A 20,515-nucleotide genomic window follows, 5' to 3' on the forward strand; every position below is an offset into this window, starting at 1 on the left:
AACCCCTATGATTTTGTTATATCAGTCTTGATTAGAAGTACAAAACTTCCTGTGCTCTATGATTGCGTTTGTTTGTTTGTTTTTCAGTAAATATTACCTAGTGAGTTTATGCTACTGATTTCCGTCATTGGTTTGTTTAAGGAGAGATTTGAGCTGTGTGCCCATTCGTGAAACTTGAATTGGGTGGGGAAAGATCCTTGTAACTAGATTTCTTTTTTTTGAAGCTGCCCAGATGACAAATGCAGGCTCTCAGTCTGAAACTAGGATGTTCTTTTCTGTGGTTTTTAAAATTGGTTTACTTCTTCCTTCATACTTAAGTGTTCTCCACTTTTCTTCCCCTTTGACTTGTCCAGATTGTTTTTTTTCACCTCATGTTTTTTATTTCGCAGCTTAACTCTGTTCTTTACTAACAGGTTGATGGGATAATGGCAGGAAAAGTGAAGTGGGTAACTGACATAGAAAAATCAGTTCTAATAAACAACTTTGAGAAAAGAGGCTGGATTCAGGTGACAGAAAATGAGGACTGGAATTTTTATTGGTAAGTACTGGTGTCTAAATTGTTGAAGTATTTAAATATATTAATAGCTTTAGCAATAGTACAAAATGCATGTTTAGAAATAAAAGATGCATGTATTAGCTTTAATTTGCTGAAGTGCTCCTACAATCACACACACAGAATCACAGAATCACCCAGGTTGGAAGGGACCTCAAGGATCATGTAGTTCCAACCCCCCTGCCTAGCAGGGCCACCAAACATACACATTTAGATCAGGTTGCCCAGGACCCCGTCCAACCTGGCCTTGAACACGTCCAAGGACGGGGCATCCACAACCTCCCTGGGCAGCCCGTTCCAGGGCCTAACCACTCTCCTCGTAAAGAACTTCCCCCTAACATCCAACCTAAATCTTCCCTCCTTCAACTTGGATCCATTTCCCCTAGTCCTGCTATTGTCAGCCCTTTTGAAGAGTTTACTCCCCTTCTGGGTGTAGGTTCCCTTCAGGTATTGATAGGCTGCAATGAGGTCACCCCACAGCCTTCTCTTCTCCAGGCTGAACAAGCCCAACTCCCTCAGCCTGTCCTCATAGGGGAGTTGCTCCAGCCCCCTGATCATCTTAGTCGCCCTCCTCTGGACCCTTTCCAAAATCTCCATGTCTTTCTTATACTGAGGGCTCCACACCTGGACACAGTACTCCAGATGGGGCCTCACAAGAGCTGAGTAGAGAGGGACAATCACCTCCCTGTCCCTGCTGACCACCCCTCTCCTGATGGAGCCCAGGATCCCATTTGCCTTTCGAGCTGCCAGAGCGCACTGCTGGCTCATGTTAAGAGTGTAACATTTCTCGTTTCATTGCTTCTGTAATTTAAAGAAGAAAAAAAAAAATAACACTGTTGCCGATCTTTTCCTTAGATTTGTATTAGTAAATCCTGGTATCTGTGCAGGCCTGCTATTGTCGTTAGGATTCATGGGGCCAGAAGGTCCTGTCAGCAGGGATCCTTTCCCCCATCCTTTCTAATGACCTCAGATGCCTTTCCAGTTTCCCAAAGATTTTGGCATGCAGTGGAAAATGATTAACTTAGCAAAGAAGACCATCACTTCTGTGGATGCCTACTGTAAAAACTTCAGGCCAAAGGCTGTAGTTGCTGATGTGGTTTTTGTTTTGTTATGAAATGTGATACCCAATTTTACTCCAATTTCTTGCACGCAGTAAGCAGAATTGTTCCTTTATGATTGAAGGGGTTCTTTGACCTGAACAGAATCTTTGAAACATATCTTTCCCTCACATTTTTAGCATACACATGTTTGTGTGTTCACAACATGAGGAAAATGATCCAAGGTTCTGGTATATGATACAGTATTATTTTATTGATGTTGCAGGGGCTTGTCCTGTTATCAGAATGCAGACTCCTGTAATAAAGGCATCGAGAACTGCATTCCCCTTCTTGTCCTCAGAAAAGATTTACATGCAGACTTATTCAATATTTCAGTACATTCAGTACGAATGTAAAATTAAATCAAGATAATGGATTTGTTTAATACAAGACGAAGAGGGAGTAGGGCCTTTGGGGAAAAACTAGCGGAGCTCATTGGGAGGGCTTTAAACTAGGTCTGAAGGGGAACAGAGGGGGTAGTGAGCCTTCCCACGATGAGATGTGGAATGGCATAGCTAGATTAGAGGGACAGGGTGCTAGCAGGGGCCTTGAAGGACCCACTGCCTTGAGAGGTGCTGGCAACACTACAGCACGTACAAAATCCTGTGATGGCGTAGTGACTGCTGGGGCAGTAGCAGAAGGCAATGGGGAAAATCAAGGGAGATACTTAAAGGATAACTCCTTTATTCCTTTTAAGGAGGTGGCAGGACCAGCTGCCCAGCTGAAGAGCTTCTACGCCAAAGCGCACAGCTTGGCTAATAAACAGGGGGAGCCGGAAGCTACTGTGCTACCAGAAAATTATGGTACAGTTGTCGTCACTGAAACCTGGTGGGATGATTCTCATGACTGGAGTGTGGCTGTTGACTGCTGCAGGCTGTTCAAAAGGGACAGGAGGGAAGGGGATGTTGCTATCTTTATCAGGAAGGGAATAGAATGTAAAGAACTGTCCCTAAAGAACAGTCATGAGCAAGTCAAAAGGCTGTAGGTGACAGTTAGAGAGCAAGGCAGCAAATGGAGCCTTGTAATCAGCGTCTACTACGGGCTACCTGATCAAGTAGAGCCTGTAGATAAGGCCTTCTACCTCCAGCTACAGGAGGCATTGTGATCATAAGCACTCATCCTGTAGGGGGACTTCAACTACCCAGAAATCTGCTGAAAAAATAGCCCAGCAAGCTGTAGGCAATCCAGGAGGCTCCTGGAATGCACTGAAGATGATGTGCACCCTTCAACATCCTTCTCTTCAAATTGGAAAGATATGAATTTGGTGGATGGACTGTTTCATGGGTGAAGGATCCAAGTTCCATGGTTGCAGGATCGAGTCCGGAGAGTGGTGATCAATGACTTAATGTCTGGATGGAGATCAGTGATGATTGGTGTCCCCCAGGGGTCAGTGCCAGGACAGATACTCTTTAATATCTCCATCAGTGACATTGACATTGACGATGGGGTTGAGTTTGCTGGTGATACCAAGCTGTGGGGTGCAGGTGCACCAGAGCGACAGGATGCCATCCAAATGGACCTAGACAGGCTTGAGCAGTGGGCCTAGATGAACCTAATGAGGTTCAACAAATGCAAATGCAAGACCTTGCACCTGGGTCAAAGCAACATCCACTAGCAATACAAGCCGGGGAATGACGAGTGTAGCCCTGCTGAAAAAGACCTGGGGCTACTGGTGGATGGCAAGCTGGACATGAGCCAACAATGTGCCCTCACAGCCAAGAAATCCAACTGTATCCTGGGCTGCACCAAAAGAAGCGTGGCCAGCAGGGTGAAGGTGATGACCCTACCCCTCAACTCTGCGCTGGTGAGGCCTCACCTGGAGTACTGCATCCAGATGTGGAATGCTCAGTACAGGAGAGAATGGAACTGTTGGATTGTGTCCAGAGAAGGACCACAAAAATGATCCCAGGGATGGAACACCTCTCCTGTGAGGACAGAATGTGAGAGCTGGGGCTGTTCAGCCTGGAGGAGAGAAGGCTGCAAGCTGACCTGGTGGCAGCCTTTCTGTATCTAAAGGGGAGTTACAGGAAAGAAGGGGACTGAGTCTGTGATGATGGAACAAGGGGAAATGGTTTCAAGCTCAAAGAGGGTAGGTTTAGTTTGGATAAAGGGGAAAAAGTGTTTTAGAGTGGGGGCGGTGAAGCAATGAAACAGGTTGCCCAGTGCTGTGGTGAATGCCCTGTCCCTGCAGACGTTCAAAATGAGACTGGGTCAGGCTCTGGGCAGTGTAATCTGGCTGTGCACAATGTCCCTGTTCATTGCAGGAGAGTTGGACTACATGGCCTTTAAAAGCCCCTTCCAACTCCAAGGATTCTCTGATTCTAAAACTGAAATGCCGTCACAGAATGCAATAATCTATGGGGGCTACTCCAAAAGTAATGCCTCCTGTTTTGTTAAGCCAGCCCATGATAGTATAGGCGGATGTTAGTGGTGTGGTGGTGGGGGCTGGACCTTTCCACCAATATTCCATTACAGTTTGTTGCTATGTGACAGCAGCAGAGGGACAGTCTGACCAAATGGCGTCTGACATGGAAGTGCAAGTGAAGCGAAAGTGTGACATTGAATTCCTTTTTGTGGAAAAAATGGCACCCATTGACATTCATTGATGCTTGCTGAATGCTTATGGAGATCAAATAGTGGCTGTTTGAAAGGAAGGGTATAAATGGTTTGGTATACTTAGAGGTGCTTTTTCTGCCATTTAATGTGTAGGTTGCTCCAAAAGTAACGCCTCTTTGTTTCCATGGAAACTACAACAGATACAAAGAGTACAACACCATCTGATAGTGTAAATTCTCTGCAACAAAACACTATTTTTTCAAGGTAGTCCTTTTCAAATATGACAGAATGGCAGTTCATACTGCTGACTGTGCTTTTTGTTAACCACTTATTAAATGAGTAGGAGTGTAGTAATCTGCTTGTTTTTAGAATGCAGCTGAGGGGAGGAGTGGGGAGCAGGACACTCGTGGAAATTGCTGTGTGACTGATTTGGTTTTGTTTTGCCTTCTTCCTGGAACAATAGCCCTGCAGATTGTGAATTTAAGAATATTTCCTGCCATCATTGTGCCATCATTGTGACACCTTTAATATAGAAAACTCTGTGTTTTTGACCCTACTCTTGTATTCTGTGAGAAACAAAGTGAACAGCTGATTTGGTGTGGTTGCTGTAACATTCTGCTCTGTTATCTACAGGTGTTTTTAGTAAGATCTGTGATTCACTAATTTCCATTCATATGCTTGACGCCCTCCAGAAATATAATAGCAAGGTAACCAGTAGTGATGGTTTTGTGGCTTTTTTTTTTTTTTTAATGAGAGAAAAACTGAGTTCCAGAGAGAAAAGCAATAAATTAGAAAGATATTTCTGTAGCACTTGGGTGTGTAGGAGTAATTTGTAGACCCTGCTGAGGGCTGACCTGTCTATCAACAATCCAGAGTCTAGTAGAGACAAGTTTTCCTCTTTCTTGCCTCACCAGCTGCCTCAATTTCATTAGTATAGGAAATGATAAAGCATCTGGAAATATTTCATTTGCTAACAGAGATTCAGAATATGTTAGATTGTCACTGAAGCTAAATATTTTGCTATACAGAGCAAGGAAGAAGTGTGAGAGGGAGGAGATGAAGTGACGTGACTGCGTGGTGCATAGATACCTGCTGAGTTAAACCACAACAGTGACACAGTTTCAACTCTGATCTCCTTAGAGAAATCATCTGCTGTCTGTCTTTGTTTTCAGGATGAGTGTACAAACAATCAGAAATGTTTTCAGTGTGGAAACTGGTTACCGCCTTTCTGATGACCAAATTGTCAACCATTTCCCCAATCACTACGAACTGACCAGAAAAGATTTGATGGTAAAGAACATCAAACGGTATAGGAAAGAACTTGAGAAGGAGGGAAGTCCCCTTGCAGAAAAGGATGAAAATGGAAAATATATTTATTTGGGTATGTGGTTCTCATTATCTGTGTTAACTTTGCCTTCTGTGTTGTTGATAAACTGACGGCATTGTAACTTAGAGAAACAGAACAGCACATTAATGAACATATTCTAATGTACGTGTTGCAACATATCTGCAGTGAATTGCTTGCAAGTAGTACAAGCAACTGAGGTTACCCATTTTTACCAGTTTGTGTTCAGAGACATAAAACTGATGTATTTTAATTATCACATGCAGGTAATTTAGCTGCAGCGTAGCTCGTCTTCCAGTAGGGAAGGAATTTTGCTAGGTTTTCTGAACTTCTAAAGTGTTACAACACTCAAGTGGCTATCTGTCAGCAGGTGCTCTGTCAATAACAGTCAGTTAAACAGAATAAAGTGTACTCTATCCTAAAACTGTTCTGCGTTCTGCAAATGTTACTGTCTTCTTTAATTGTCTTTTTCTCCTTCTCACTTCCTACAAAGTTGTCATTAGAGCATAAGGAAACAGATAGGAATAGGGAGAATGATTTAAAGACAGTAGTAGCAAACATTTCTTGTGAAAAGCTTGGAAAATATAGCATTTCATAAACCTTGTTTTGAAGCAGAATAGCTAATGTTTTATAGATTTGAGAGAAACAGAGTGTGGGGTTTGTTCAAGAACTGCTGAAAATAGAGACAAAGGAAGGTTAAAAGATTGTTTCTGTCATACTACTACAGCAGTAATGTGGTTCTGCCACTGTCTACTTGCAAGCATTCAGGAATATTCAAAGAGAAGAACACATCCTCTTTGTGTGTGTTAAATTTGTATTTAGATATGGTTAGGTAAGTAAGTGCTTAATGAAAACTGAACTTATCAGTGCAACATTAACTGAAGAAACATGGGTGAAGTGATCATGAAATGGTTATGTCGGGATATACAAGAATAGATTTGTAAGTGTGTGTGTATATATATATAATTTTTAAGTGGGAATATTATGGGAGTAATATATTTTGCTCTAAGATCATTGGTGGTACAGAATGACCCTGGAACGTCATATCAAAAAAAGGCTGGAGTTTCTTTAAATCAAATCTGGAAGGAAAAAAAAAATCTGGAAATCCTATACTGGAGCAAAAGCTTAAATAATTTTTGGCAGAAAGGCTTCTGCCAGAATGGGTAAGCTTTTCAGAAGCAAAATTTAGGGGAAGTTGGAGAACTCATAATGACTACTAGGAAATAAAATTTAAAAAGCAAGCAAGCATCAAAACAATAGACAGGGGGAGAGAAGAGCAAAGTTGTCTTGGAGGTCAGCAAACATTGCAGTGGAATAGAGATGGGGACACGCTGAGTTGATTTACATCCAGGGAAAGTGAAATGAAATCACTGTTCATCCATGTAAGAAAGAAGTAGTGCTATATGGGCGGGACTGAGAATAATCAGATAGCAAAAAGCACGAAATACCTTTCTTTAGATTAGCAAGTATGGTAACACTGAGCCTGAGAATAAAGAAAAAATGACTCATGAGACTAGCACAGAAATTAAAAATTGCCACATCTGAAGAGGAAACAACATCAACATTTGGGTATTTGTGTGTACAGAGAGGATGACAGGATGGGATGGCTTGCGGAGTGGTAAAAGCTGACATATGAAGATGAGGGAATCTGCTAACAAGAGTTTAGTTGCAATGGTGTATAATACTGTAATTGGGCATCATTTAAACAGAAGAAAAATGATTCAAATAAATAAAAGTTCACTAGTCTGAAATTAGCAGCATACTAAAGCCATTCTTTAAGTAAAAATCATAAACTAAATGAAATAAAAAGCAGCATGTGTTTTATTGGAAGTTGATCATGCCAGATTAGAAAAACTTGCTCTATAATAATGAAGATTCCTCTTTAGGTGTAGCTGTCCTTAATGGTGCACTCTTTTTTTCTTTTTCGACTCAGATTTTGTTCCAGTAACTTTTATGCTTCCTGCTGATTATAATCTCTTCGTTGAAGAATTCAGAAAGAATCCTTCCAGCACTTGGATTATGAAACCTTGTGGTAAAGCTCAGGGAAAAGGAATATTTCTAATCAATAAACTGTCTCAAATTAAAAAATGGTCTCGAGATAGCAAAACATCCTCGTAAGTGCTTAAAAACTAAACCTGTTCTTGTTCTTCTATAATCAGGTGAACCACATCAGCGTGCTGGTAGTCTGATGCATGGGAAAGTTATTCTGCTGTTATAGCTTTGTCATTATATAGATAGTTTTGCATTTAATCTCAGTTATCTGACTTTGTCATTTAAACAGGTCTTAATATGGCTTATGTTGGTGTGAGAAGATATAAAGAACAGTTAGAATAACTATTCTCTATTTAAAAAAAATGCTTTCAGTGTCTTTGGGATAATGTGCAAAAACAAATTGTTCTGCTCTAACAGGAAGTGAAGACAAAAATCTTTCCCTGAGCAATTTGTATCATGATTTTATTGAATACGTATTGATTTACTTCTTAAATTAGTGCAGAGGAGGAATGTGCGTGCATGAAATAAATCCATTATCTGTTTGGAGCACAAAGGAGTACACCTCATGTTGGTGTCCTGCTTTCAAATGGACTTAACGGTGTAGCAACCTATGCTTTTCTCTGACTAAAAAGTGTTTCGATCTTAAAGCTAATGCTGATTTTTTTCCTGTTACAAGTTGACTGGCTGAATACCCCTTGAGACATTTTTTTCTGTTTATCTTGGAATCTGAAGAATGTCACAGTCTGAAAGCTAGCTTTTCACAGTGGTTTGCCTTGGCAAACCAAGCATAAATACAAACATTCTAGGAATATAAGGCCCTGAATAACGAAAGTAATGTAATACATGCTTCTTGCTTGTCTGTAGACAAGCTCTAGATGTTCACAAGAGAAAAGACTGGTGTGTAGAACTGCTTTCTGAGTGGCTCAGTTAGCTGCCCTGCCAAATTCAAAACTGAGTTTCAATGGTTAATTGATACTGGTCTTTAGGTTTGTATTTTAGACTTGCTGGTTTTCTGTACATAATGCCTGCTGCCAAGTGTGTTATTGTTAACCAGTATAACTTTGTACGGTTCTTTTGTCAGTAAGGTGCAAGATTTCTGTTAATTCAAAACTTACAAACTGTTTACTTATGTGTTACAGGTTTGTATCTCAGTCTTCCAAGGAAGCCTATGTGATTTCTCTCTATATCAACAATCCATTACTGATTGGGGGAAAGAAATTTGACCTTCGTCTGTATGTTTTGGTATCTACCTATCGCCCACTGAGATGTTACATGTAAGATTGTGTATGGATGTGTTTTATTGCAAGAGAACGTTTAACGTAGTCAAAATAATGTTGCCAGTGTTGCATAAAGAAGTTTAATGTGTACTCATATCCTAGGATGATCTTTTCCTTCCTTTTTACTGGGATTTAACATACCTCAATGACTTTTTGCATTTAAGGTATAAACTTGGATTTTGCCGATTTTGCACAGTAAAATATACACCAAGTACGAGTGAACTGGATAACATGTTTGTACATCTTACAAATGTTGCCATTCAGAAACATGGGGTAAGTGTATCAAGTTCTTAGGTGCTATTCTCCAACAAGACTGATTTTCTTAAGCTGTCCCAAATAACTGAATAAGAAGGCTCTATTTGTCATATTCTTCATCATCTTGCAATTAAAATGTCTCAGCTTGACCATAAAAAAAAGTTTTAGAAGACTACAGATAAAATGTATGCAAGATAAGGAACTGCAAGTTCTGTAATTGACTGTGATGCCTTCAGTCTTGACTTGCAGTAGTTGAAAGCAATTTCTTTCCAAGTCTCCTGTCATTTAAATGCTAATGTACTCACTTAGCAATTGGTTCTGTGAGCAGTGGAATTAATGAAGCCCGGTTATGGTGGATCTGCATTTTATAATGGCACTTGAAGATCTCCTCTTCCCTTTTTCTTGGCCATGCGGTTAATTCAGCTTTCCTCTTTTCCAGCACTTATTTATGACAGTGGCTTCCAGCATTTTCCTATGTTTCCACCCTCTTTCTCCCCTGTGTAACAAAGGGAGTGTGCATTTGTGGACTTGTGATAAATGTTTGCTTCCTGGCCAGCTAGTGGCTTCCTCTGGAAAGCATAGAGATAGAATTCAGCCTGCGCAATTGTTCCGTCCTCTAATTTGCTGTTGATATTCTTAAAATGAATGTGTGGAAACCTGATAGCTTTGACAGCATCCAAATAAGCTGATATTCCCCAGTAGGAGGAAAGGCAAGTGGGTTAGAGGTAACATTAACAGTTGGACATGTAGTATAACTGCCTGAGCCTTGTTTCTTCAGGAAATCCACTTGATGATTATTGACCTGTTTGCCTTTAGCAGATGACTGCGTTTTGTAAAACGTGCCTCTGTTACAGGAATTTAAGCTGTTGTTTCACTTCCTAATCTTGTGGGTTTCATTTTTTTAAGAGCACTGAAAATATGTACGTATACATGAGTGTTTGTGTATACACACACATGGACACTCACAAAACAAACATGCTTTGTCTGTTATTGCTTTGTAAGATGTGCAGCACAGCAGAGCTGTTTTTTAGCTGGATATTCCTGTAATAAAAGTTTCAACTGTGAATGTCACTTATGGTAATCATAAACCAGAGTAAGTGTGAAAATATGGGGGTTTTTTTGGTACTGAAAATATTTTCTTGCCTGGGTGCTGATTTGTGAATTTGAGATGTTATGATTTGAAAAGGCACTGAGAATTAGTTGGGGTGAAAGTAATTCCCATACAGCGTAGAGTGTAAGTCATGGTTTTGTTGCCAGCAGCAGAGAAGAGATGAGGCATATGGTGTGCTGCCTCTCCTGTTATCGTTCAGCCTTTCGTCTTCCATTTAAAACCTGTCTGCAACTTTGGAGGCAGCTGAGCCATACAGTTCAGAATAACCTAATTTGAACTGTCAAGTGATTTGTCAAAGTTATGATAAGGTCTGGAAAATCTTTTAGGTTCTTGCCCTTCAACTCTACCCTAAACCCTCTGTGAACTCTGGAGTTACTGTGTCTGTACCACACAAGCTCGTGGGAAAGCATCGACAAATTGAAAAGCTTATAATTCAGATTCAGGGAGAGAGAAAGGTTAAAGAAAAGAAAGGAGGGTTAACTATGCCCATTGGAATGTTTCTGCTAGAAAATATAATTGTACTTAGTTGTTCACTGTGTGTGTAATGCAAGCAAAGTGAAAGTGATTCTTCTACTTCATTGTTTTCACTTAGCGATATTCCATGTTGCCTGCAGTATTCTTCTTTGTTTTGGTATTTGTAACAACACAGCTGTGATTGTGCAGAGCTCTGTCCACTTGCAATCTATTTTGATTTTGAGTACTTATTTTGAAATGCGGGGAGGGTTGAAAAGTTGATCTCTGTCCTCTTTCTGGAATCTGTGATCTTAAGACATTTTGTCCATGGAGAGAGTGCTGAGAGCCACGTTTCAGATCTTTATTTGTCTATCAAATTTACTGTGGGGGGAAGTTGCAGGAAACAAACAAAAACCCCTAAAAATTGATGAGAGGTTTCTCTGACCTTGTTTTAGAGGATGAAAAGTTTGATTCTTCTGACAACTTATCCTACTGTAGGCATTCCGTGTTTTAGAACTTAGCAGGTATAGAGTCATTAACTCTTAGAAATGCCCTGAGGAGAATCTTCAAAAAGGGACAAAATGTTTGTCCTGTGAGCTATTTGAGAACTGAATGTGTCTTTCCATCAGTAAAAATACCTTCACTTTGCTTTTGTCTTTCCATTTAAAGAGAATATATTGCAGGGCATTGATTGCCTCTGAAAAGACAAATATAAAGTAACCTTTTTTCCACTATTCTGTTTCAGTAGTACTTACTGTGTTTTCTACCTTGAATGCTGAATTACCTAAGAAAGCAGTATTTAAAGGTAATTCAGGTGTTATTTCAGTGTCTTCGTGATTGCAGCTGTTGTCAGTTGCACCATTAAAAGTATATAATAGCTGTCTGTTTCCTGAAAAGACAAGTCCTTTTAAGTTGAGATTTATTGTTTGATGTGCTGTGTCCTATAATACTTGCAGCTGTAATACAAATGGTCATTTTGTATGGAGGACCTAAATATGTAAAACAGAGTAAAAACGATTTGCTGAGTTCATTTTTAAGGCGATATTTGCATGCAGGTAGAAGTGGGCTCTTTATGTGAATGGAACAAAACTGCTGAGCAACTTCAGAATCTTAAAGACTGACTTAATTCCTTAACTCTCCAGGATGATTACAATCATATCCATGGAGGCAAGTGGACAGTGAGTAACTTGCGCCTGTATCTGGAAAGCACCCGTGGAAAGGAAGTTACAAACAAGTTATTTGATGAAATTCACTGGATAATCGTGCAGTCGCTGAAGGCTGTTGCGGTGAGTACTGTGCCTAGAATGCTGTCACATTGCTGCCTAGAATGTGACAACAACATGGCTGTAGGATTTTCATAGGAGTGAAAGTGAGTTTGCCCCCAGAAAAACCTGAAATGTATTTCCTGCTTTTTGAGTGATAACACTGACGCCAATTTCTGCAATTCTGTGATGTGCTGATTTGTCTGAGCGGAGTGAATTTGAATCTTTTGTGGGTGAGCATGCTGAAGAGCTGAATGAATCTATCTCCTTGAGGGTCCTTTGAGCTAATTAATGTAACTGGGTGCTGCCCTTGTGAATAGTACTGAGCTCTACCAAGGCCCATGATGTCATTTCAGCAATAATGTGTCAAAGAAAAAATAGCTGCGGGGGACAATTTATCACACAAAATGTTGAAGGGTATTAGCTTAGCAGACTTGTATAGCTTATTTTCAGCTCTGCTATATACGGGTCATGGAGTTATTCGTGAAATGTTATCCCCTTTTTTAATTTTTTCTTTATAATAGTTTTCTGCTTGAGTGACTTTCTAGTTTGGGTCATATCCCATGATATGTTAAAGAGCAGGTACTGTGCCATGGGTCAGCAGGGGTAGCCGAAGAGCTTTCTGCTGCCAAGAAGAGCCTGTTCTCAAGTGCATGGTCTTGTCATCTTTCTTGGGCTGGTCCTGGCACCATTTTGAGTTGAATCAGCTCATTCTTTCAAATGAAAATTACTGATTTTATTGATGCGTTAGTATTCTGCTAGTGTAATAAGCTGAATCACCTCACTGAAGGATGGGTGGATGCCAGAACCAGCACAAGAAAGAGGGACAAGGTCATGAAGCTAGGATCAGTGGGGTGAGGCTCAGCCCAGACTCTGCTACTATGCAATCACTTTTAAAACCAGATGTGAGAGGAAAAGCAATTTAATCCAAATGTTAGCAGAACCTTAGGAAAAAAGTTTTTGAGAATATAGAGGACAAAATGTTTTGATCGGCTGCAGTGCTTCTCTGTCTGTCAGAGAATGGCAAATGTAACGAGAGATGCTCATTCCGCCTTTCCTGCTTTCACTCCCTAAGGAACTGAAAAGCTTTCATTATTAGTCTAGGGGAAACCATGTCACTAACCTGTTACAAAGGTTTCTTTAAAAGATCTGATGAGATTTATATAAAAGTCTTGGCATGCATGCTGTAAATCCTTTGCAGAGGCTGGAAAACTGACTCTCCAGAGAGTGTGCTTCTAAGTACAACTTGATCCTTGGGCTCTGTTGGCTTTCAAAATCACAGATGACTTGAACTAACTGCAGATTTAAAAAGTATCTGGGAATTGTTTGACCTAAAATTTCTGCAGCGAAGGAAATGTCCACGAATAAGTCTTCTATCTCTGAAGTATAAATAATTCATGATTATGTGAAGCTGTGTTATGTACATTTTTAAATGTCCTGATTTCTCTGGGTACATGCAGGCTGTAAATATTCTTACTACTTTTGCAAAATATGAAAACACTTTTATTTTAAAACTGGAAACACAACAGAGTACCAATGCAATTGGGTACTTGGCATTAATGCAGTCATTAATATTGAAATATTTACCAAGAGCTTGAGGAGAGAGTCCTGAAATTATTTTTAAGCTTACTTGAGAGTAATGTTAGCGTATGTATGTTAGAGTTATGTTAGCTTACATTGTAAATGATTTGTAATCACATGACTTCTAGCCAAGAAAGTGTGTAATCAGGTTACTTAGGAAGTTGAAGGTTTTAATGTATACTCTTGTTTTTTCTAGCCTGTAATGAATAACGATAAACATTGCTTTGAGTGCTATGGATATGACATTATCATTGATGACAAGCTTAAGCCGTGGCTAATTGAGGTAAAGTCACACAAAATACAGAAATAACTTCCCACTGATTTTCTTTCACAGTATAAAACCAAGTCGATTTACATGTAGTCATTTCTGTTTTGAAGCTTTGTCTTTTGTTCCTCTAGTAAGTGGATTAGGCAAAACATTAGAATGTAAAATAGACCTTGTGATGACCAAGCTAGCATGTGCTTTTTTAAATTTCTATTTCTTTTGTCTTTTTGTTTGTGGCTTTCCCTTTTGACTTCTAAATCCAGTGCATCCTTGTAATTAGACTTCAGAGGCTATCTGAATGTTAGCAGCCCTGTTAGATACTCTATGAGTAGCTGGAAAAATGACTTGATGGGGAGTGACACTTTAAGTAATTGGGATGTTTGGAAGGCTTCTTTTATGAAAAGAATTTAATATATCACATTTGGATCTGTACGTTCAGTGTAAATTCTATCTAAACATCTTCTCAATCTTTTTGAAGTGAAAGATCAAAGCTGTTTATTGTTGTGGTACTGTTTTCCCCATAACAAATGTGGAATGCAAGAGATATGTTAAACTAACCCCAGTTTCAGCCTTCACTAAAAAAATAATACGCAATTGAGTGTTTTGAATAGAGACATGGAGAATATGTGTTTCTTCAGCTCACAATTCAAAAGGGGAAAACTTGAATTAAGAACACAAATAAAAGCTGTTTAACTAGAAGAAACCTACGGATTCCTGTGTGTAACAAACATTGGACTGAATCAGGCACTGAAATTTATGGTTTTGGTATCCATAGAAGCTTAGAAAACTAAACAAAAATTTCTGGCTTGTCTGTTTGACCCTGGGTAACTTAGTTTAAAGAAAAATCTTCAGGCTGACGCTGCAGACACACTTCAGTTTTAAGTTTAAAAAAAAAAAAAAAAAAATTCCAATGGGGGATTCCTTTCAGCATCTGAGGAAGTGAAAGATGTGCTTTGAGATGCTGATTCTTGATTGCTCAAATAGTACATATAGTCATACACATGCTGCTTAGAGAGCTATTCCACTCATAAAAAATGATTCTTTTTTTTTTTTTGTAGGTTAATGCTTCCCCTTCTCTTACTTCCAGTACTGCTAATGATCGCATCTTGAAGTATAATCTCATTAATGACACACTGAACATTGCTGTGCCTAATGGGGAAATTCCAGACTGTAAATGGAATAAATCTCCACCTAAAGAGGTTCTTGGCAATTATGAAGTCTTGTAAGTTTTAGCATTGTTTTGTATAATTGCAAATGTTTTTCAGTCATCTCAGTTCTTTTAATGTGTAATGTAGACCAAAGAGATAAGGCAAACTTTATTCTCCCATTTTTTGAGGCTGTGTTAGCAGCTTTGGAGGTGGGAATGTGTCCTTCATTCTCTGAGGGAATCTTACTTGTCTGATAAACCTTTGTGTGTACTGAGCTTCCAGCAGCTTCTGCATGTGTAGAGTCTTAATTGTATTAAGTGCGATATATACACTGTAGTTAAACATATAAAACTTGTATCAAATAGTTGTTACCCTTATGTTCACAAAATTGATGCTATTTGAATCTTGTAGATCTTAGATGTAATAATAATAATGTAGTACCAGAAATTTTTTTTAATTACCAAATTTAGTATTATAAAAGGGAAAAATCAACAGACGTTTTTACATTGGAGTGCCTGAAGTATTAGCCTAGGATTGGTCTTATGCAGAGGAGCACTGTTGTAATGACTGTATTGATTGCAGTTTCACATGCTTACTGAGAATGGCCCAGTTAGGTTCTCAAATCCTAATGGTGCAGCTGTTTAGTATATCAAGAATGTGGTTATGTACATAGTCAGCCCAGTAGTTCATGCCAATCTTACACTCTTTCTAGATATTGGTAAAGACAATTAAATGTGTTGGCTGGATTATAAATTAATTTTTAATGTGTTTGCACCTACCATGTAATGTTTTTGTACAAGAGTATAACTAAGCATATATTATGAATGCTCTACAAAATATGATAGTATTATCTTTTGATAATTGTACATAAGCATCTGTAGTCAATGTCTGTCATTTGCACAGCAACTGAGCAGTAAGCGTATACTGAGGTTATCTGAGGCTCTAATGGGCTTAGATATTTAAAGAACTGCTTGCCACTGTGGTTAAGTGTTACAAAATGCACGTCATCAAATGCATTTGGTTAAGCATGCTGTTGTTTGTTCAGCTCATTTTTTTCCTACTCATTCAGTGTTGCAACAGTGGAGTTTTCTAACAATGCAGTTAGCAATCCTCTGCTTGAAGCAATAGCTTAAGATTGGATTGAAGTGCCAGCAGTCTGATGTTCCTGCTCTGCTGTGTAAGAGCAATATTGAGAAGGGCAGAAGTGCACATGAAATTTCACAAGCATGAAATTTCACGGACTCTGTAATTGAACCAAAGCTACCAAGCAGTCTGTTTCTTACCAAAACTAGCTGAGGATGTTTCAGTTGGTCTGTGTTGTAAACCAAGTGGTAGTATATTACCTCGAATAATAGCTGTATTTCAAACTATGCACTCATAAACGTGTTCGTAGAACAGCTTGTATTAAATGTCAGTGCTAAACGTTAAACAAAATAGAATGTGGAAGAATAGTGACTAGTAGGCTAAGGTGCTGAAAAAATTTTGTCTTCTTCAGATATGATGAAGAGATGGCGCAAAGCGATGGTTCTGATCGTGACTTGCGAAGTCGTTCCGGGCAATCCACTGGAACAAAAGGAAATCGTGGGAGAGATTCAGGAAAGCCTGTACTGACCACCTGGAAATAATGATTAAGCAGAACAGCTGCTGAGTTGGTAGGACAGCATCATGAAAAAATGAACAGATTTCTCTATTTCGCCATGTTGTGTGAGGGAAACAATCAAAGAAAACAATACAGCCTTTGAAATGGAATGAGCACTCCTAAACCTGGATCTTTATAATACATGCACTGACTTGCCAATTATACACATGCATGTATATATATTTAAAATGTATAATATATGTAATTAATTTAATACAAGAATATTTAAGCTTGTAGTTCTCTGAAAGCAACAAATTCTACATTTTTAGAAGCATCTCTGTTCAGACGTTGGAGAAGCCAGTAATCATTATGAGGTTTCTTTGTAAAGATGACGTTTAAGAATACATGTTCTGATATACAGAGCAACGAGTGTTCTGTAATTTATTTTCTCAAGTAGCTTATCTCTACATTCCTGTAATAAAAGAGATACAGATAATGGGCAAGAGTAGTAATGGTGAGTGGTCAGTATTGTCACAATGGTGGTTCAGCTGCTTGCTAGGAAAAAAAAAATGTAACAAGAGAAAAAACAGCAGTGTATGGAGTTGAGACTATTGTCAATTAAAGTGGCTAAAGATTTATGACCAGTCTTAGGTACTTGAAAAGTAAATCTTTACATGCAGGGCTTTTTGTTTGTTTGCTTTGTTTTTGTTTTTTTGTTCGCTTGTTTTTTGGTTTGTTTTTTGTTTTGCCTTTAGATATTTTGAAGCTGATAATTCTTTAAAAGTAGAAGGTTTCATGTAAACAAGGAATGTTTCAGGTAGTATGTTGATGTATTATTGGGCTAGCCATTGGTTTTTACTGCAAGGTAATTTGTCTTTGGAAAATCAGGCAGAACATCTATACTGTAATAAATCTTATTGCTTGAGAATGGCTGTAAATTGACTGGCTGTAAATCTTTACTTGCACTAGAATTTCTTCATGTAAGTACTTCTGTGTCTTTTTGTGTATTTTGTATGTACTACCACAAAAATATTGTTGCATGTGATAAACTATTTCTAGCTCTGATTTCAAAAGTTGTGATGATTAGATACTGAAACGTATAGAGCAAAAATAGGTATTTTGGTCTTCTAACAGCACAGTATATAAACTAACCAGCTGGGTCCATCAGTGGCTACCTTCACTCACATTTCCACCAGTTGTTGAGCTGTTACTTATAATAATGTCTTGATGTGCAGCTCTGATAATCTTTTTTCATCATTATTTCTCTCTCCTCACTCCCCTTCCCCTTTATTTTTTTTTCTTTGATTATGAAGTGTTACGGAGAGAAATACAAAAGGAGGCTTAAAGTTACGAATATCCATGCACCTGTAATAAACTCTAATCTGGATATCACTAATGCAGCAATACTCAATTTCTGTCTGTCACAGCAGGCTAAGTACTTTTCACCTTTCTGTGTGGCAGGGCTGTAGAAGTGCGTACATTTTAAACTTAGCCTCTCCCGATGCCCTTAGACATGATCTGGGATTCATCCTTGCAAAAAAGAATGAAATACATAGACTGAGTTGGTCACTCCAAGTGTAATTTTCATCTTCATTAATCTTGGCTGTTTCTTTGAAATAAAGACCAAAATATAGCTGATTGTCTGGTCATTAGACTTAATGAATCTTCTCACTGGCCTTTACAAAAGCATATTCAATTTGGCTCGTGAAGTAAGTTAATATTATTGCATGGCAGTGAAGCTCTTCTAAATCCCAGGTCTCATAGCTGTTAGGTTTGGTGTGTTTTAATTCTTTTTTAATTCTTGAGCCTGAGTTTTGCTTCAGTACTTGAACCTCAACAGGTAGGCCGCTTGTAAGTACATGTACAGTCAGATATTATGTGTTGTGTTAATGACAGGATACTTAGACAGACATTTCCTGCTTTTGCCCAAATTGGCTGTTACTACAAAGTATGTAACAAGTTGACAACCTTAGGAAATAATAGGCTGTAATATTCTGTAATATGGTTGTATTTCTTACAGGTAATGCAACAGGGGTGCTCAAATAGAAGGAAAACAGCTTTCTCTCACTTCAATTTCCACTGCTTTTAACTCCTTTCCTCTAGTAGCCTGTGCAAAGGATGTTACTGTGGTCTTGTTATAACAGTAGTGCTTGCAATTGAGGCTACAATAGAATGATTACTCTTCCCCTTTATCTTTTTCCTGTTTGTGCAGCCTACATTAGTGGGGCTCTATACGGAAGAGGTATATTGAGAAATGCTGATTCTGCTGAAAAAGTCAACTGTACTATAGCTTTTTAAGTGTGCAGAAGCATTACATACTAAGCCAGCTGCAGGACTTGCAGTCTGCCTTTTGGGAAAGCTTAGCATGAAGGTAAGAACAAGTCCAGGTTATTAGCAGCTATTGGTGTAGGTGGTTTTAGAGAACTGTGTACTTACTTGTGATTTCACAATGAACCAAAACTGGTTATAATTTCAAAATAATGTTGTTCTTCCAAACTCGTGTACGTGGTACTCTGTTGGCATTCGTGTCTTTGCAGCTAGCTGATGAGTTGAATCATGGCCTCGAGAACAGACATTGGCAAGACATACCGAATAGGAGCGGCAATACTTAATATTTTACTGATATTGAATATTCTCATTTAATTGATAGGAGGTTTCTAATGGCTTGGAAAGGACCCACTCATTTGAGCTTGCATTTTCATTAATCAGTATAATAATGCATCCCTTCCAGTCCTGACTTCAGAACAATCATTATCATATTAAATCAAAGTCTTACTATTGCTTTCAGAAAATATGGATTTCTATCTCATTTCTATTTCATTCACACATTTCAAGAGCAGTATTTTATACAGACAATATTTTTGTAGCAGAGCTATCAATTTGGAACAGGCAAATGCTTCTCTCTGACCACATGTAGTAGTGGGAAAGCAAATTTCAAACACCTTATGTGAGGATGAAATGTCTGTTGGATATTTCAAGCATTATCATCACTACCTCGATATTAAAACAGTAATATTACTAACCGGAGCGGGAAAAAAAACAACACTTCTGATACGAAACTTTCACTATATAGTAATAAAAAACTAGAATTTAGATGTCAAATGTTGATATAGTATTTTACACAGTTGTATCTTTAACCAGTATTGGTAATTTATATTGCAGACACAAACATGGTTTTGGTAATGCAGCGTTCTTTAAAGAGCAAGAAGTCAAAGAGGCTGCAGCCGTAGTGACCCTCTCTTCCTGATCTCACCCCATTCTCTTTTTAAACACAATGCACTAGTGATTAGAAATAGCAGGCTCTTTTCCAACAGGCTTTTTGCAGAGGTTGAAGTTCAAAGGCTTAACTATGTTATCACTTTTAATACATTGAAAAAACTGGGTATGCAAAAGAAGTCTTAGGGAACAAAACTGAAATGACGTTAAATAGATGATTAATAGTGCCTTTCTCATTATCAGTTACAAGCGAGCAAAAAAACAACTGGAAGCAAGCTGCAAGTCTTCCTTTTCTATAAAGAACTTGAAGCCTCCTCCTATAGATAAGTAGAATGTTCTTGTGAAAATAAAAAGTAGGAAGCTACATTGTTATGTAATATCTATTTTCCTCCGAACTTTTGGTTGAAAAATACGTTGCTTCTTCACTGGAATTTGGGCAAGGAAAGAACTGTGTTCTGTGGTAGCTGAGAGTTTGCTCTGTACATGAAACAACTTGTCTGCAGGCTGCGAGACAGGGGGATGAGAAGGAAACAAAAGCAGTCATAGCTTTCTGGGAGAGAAGGGTAGTATGTGAACGCCGTGCCATGAGATGTTTGTGCGTGGCCTAAAAAGGTAAAGCTGAAACTTTCCTTTTGGTGAGGAGGAGAAACCAGGAAGGAAAATTTTATCTCGTGTTCAAGATTTTATCACTGCATTTTTCTCTCCAGTGCTCCTTTAACTAAATCCGCTGCTGTAGCAGGGTGGAAATAGTGCTACAAAATGATGTGTAAACTGATAACAGCCTATGTGTAGCATCTATCGGTTGGAACTGAGGTCATTAGTCAG

General features: G+C 38.7%; 1 protein-coding gene across 1 annotated transcript; it reads left to right on the forward strand.

Moving 5' to 3' along the window:
* Positions 1–425: 425 nt before the first annotated feature.
* TTLL1 (TTL family tubulin polyglutamylase complex subunit L1) lies at positions 426–16,520 on the forward strand (the record flags this gene model as incomplete). The annotated part of the gene is made up of 9 exons (XM_079539859.1): positions 426–538; positions 5,379–5,587; positions 7,485–7,665; positions 8,683–8,817; positions 8,985–9,093; positions 11,782–11,925; positions 13,679–13,765; positions 14,806–14,969; positions 16,391–16,520. The coding sequence occupies 9 exons, from the start codon at positions 426–428 to the stop codon at positions 16,518–16,520; spliced, it is 1,272 nt and encodes a 423-aa protein (XP_079395985.1).
* Positions 16,521–20,515: the final 3,995 nt, after the last annotated feature.

This window comes from Tetrao urogallus (assembly GCF_951394365.1).
Source record: "Tetrao urogallus genome assembly, chromosome: 1".
Taxonomy (NCBI): Eukaryota; Metazoa; Chordata; class Aves; order Galliformes; family Phasianidae; genus Tetrao; species Tetrao urogallus.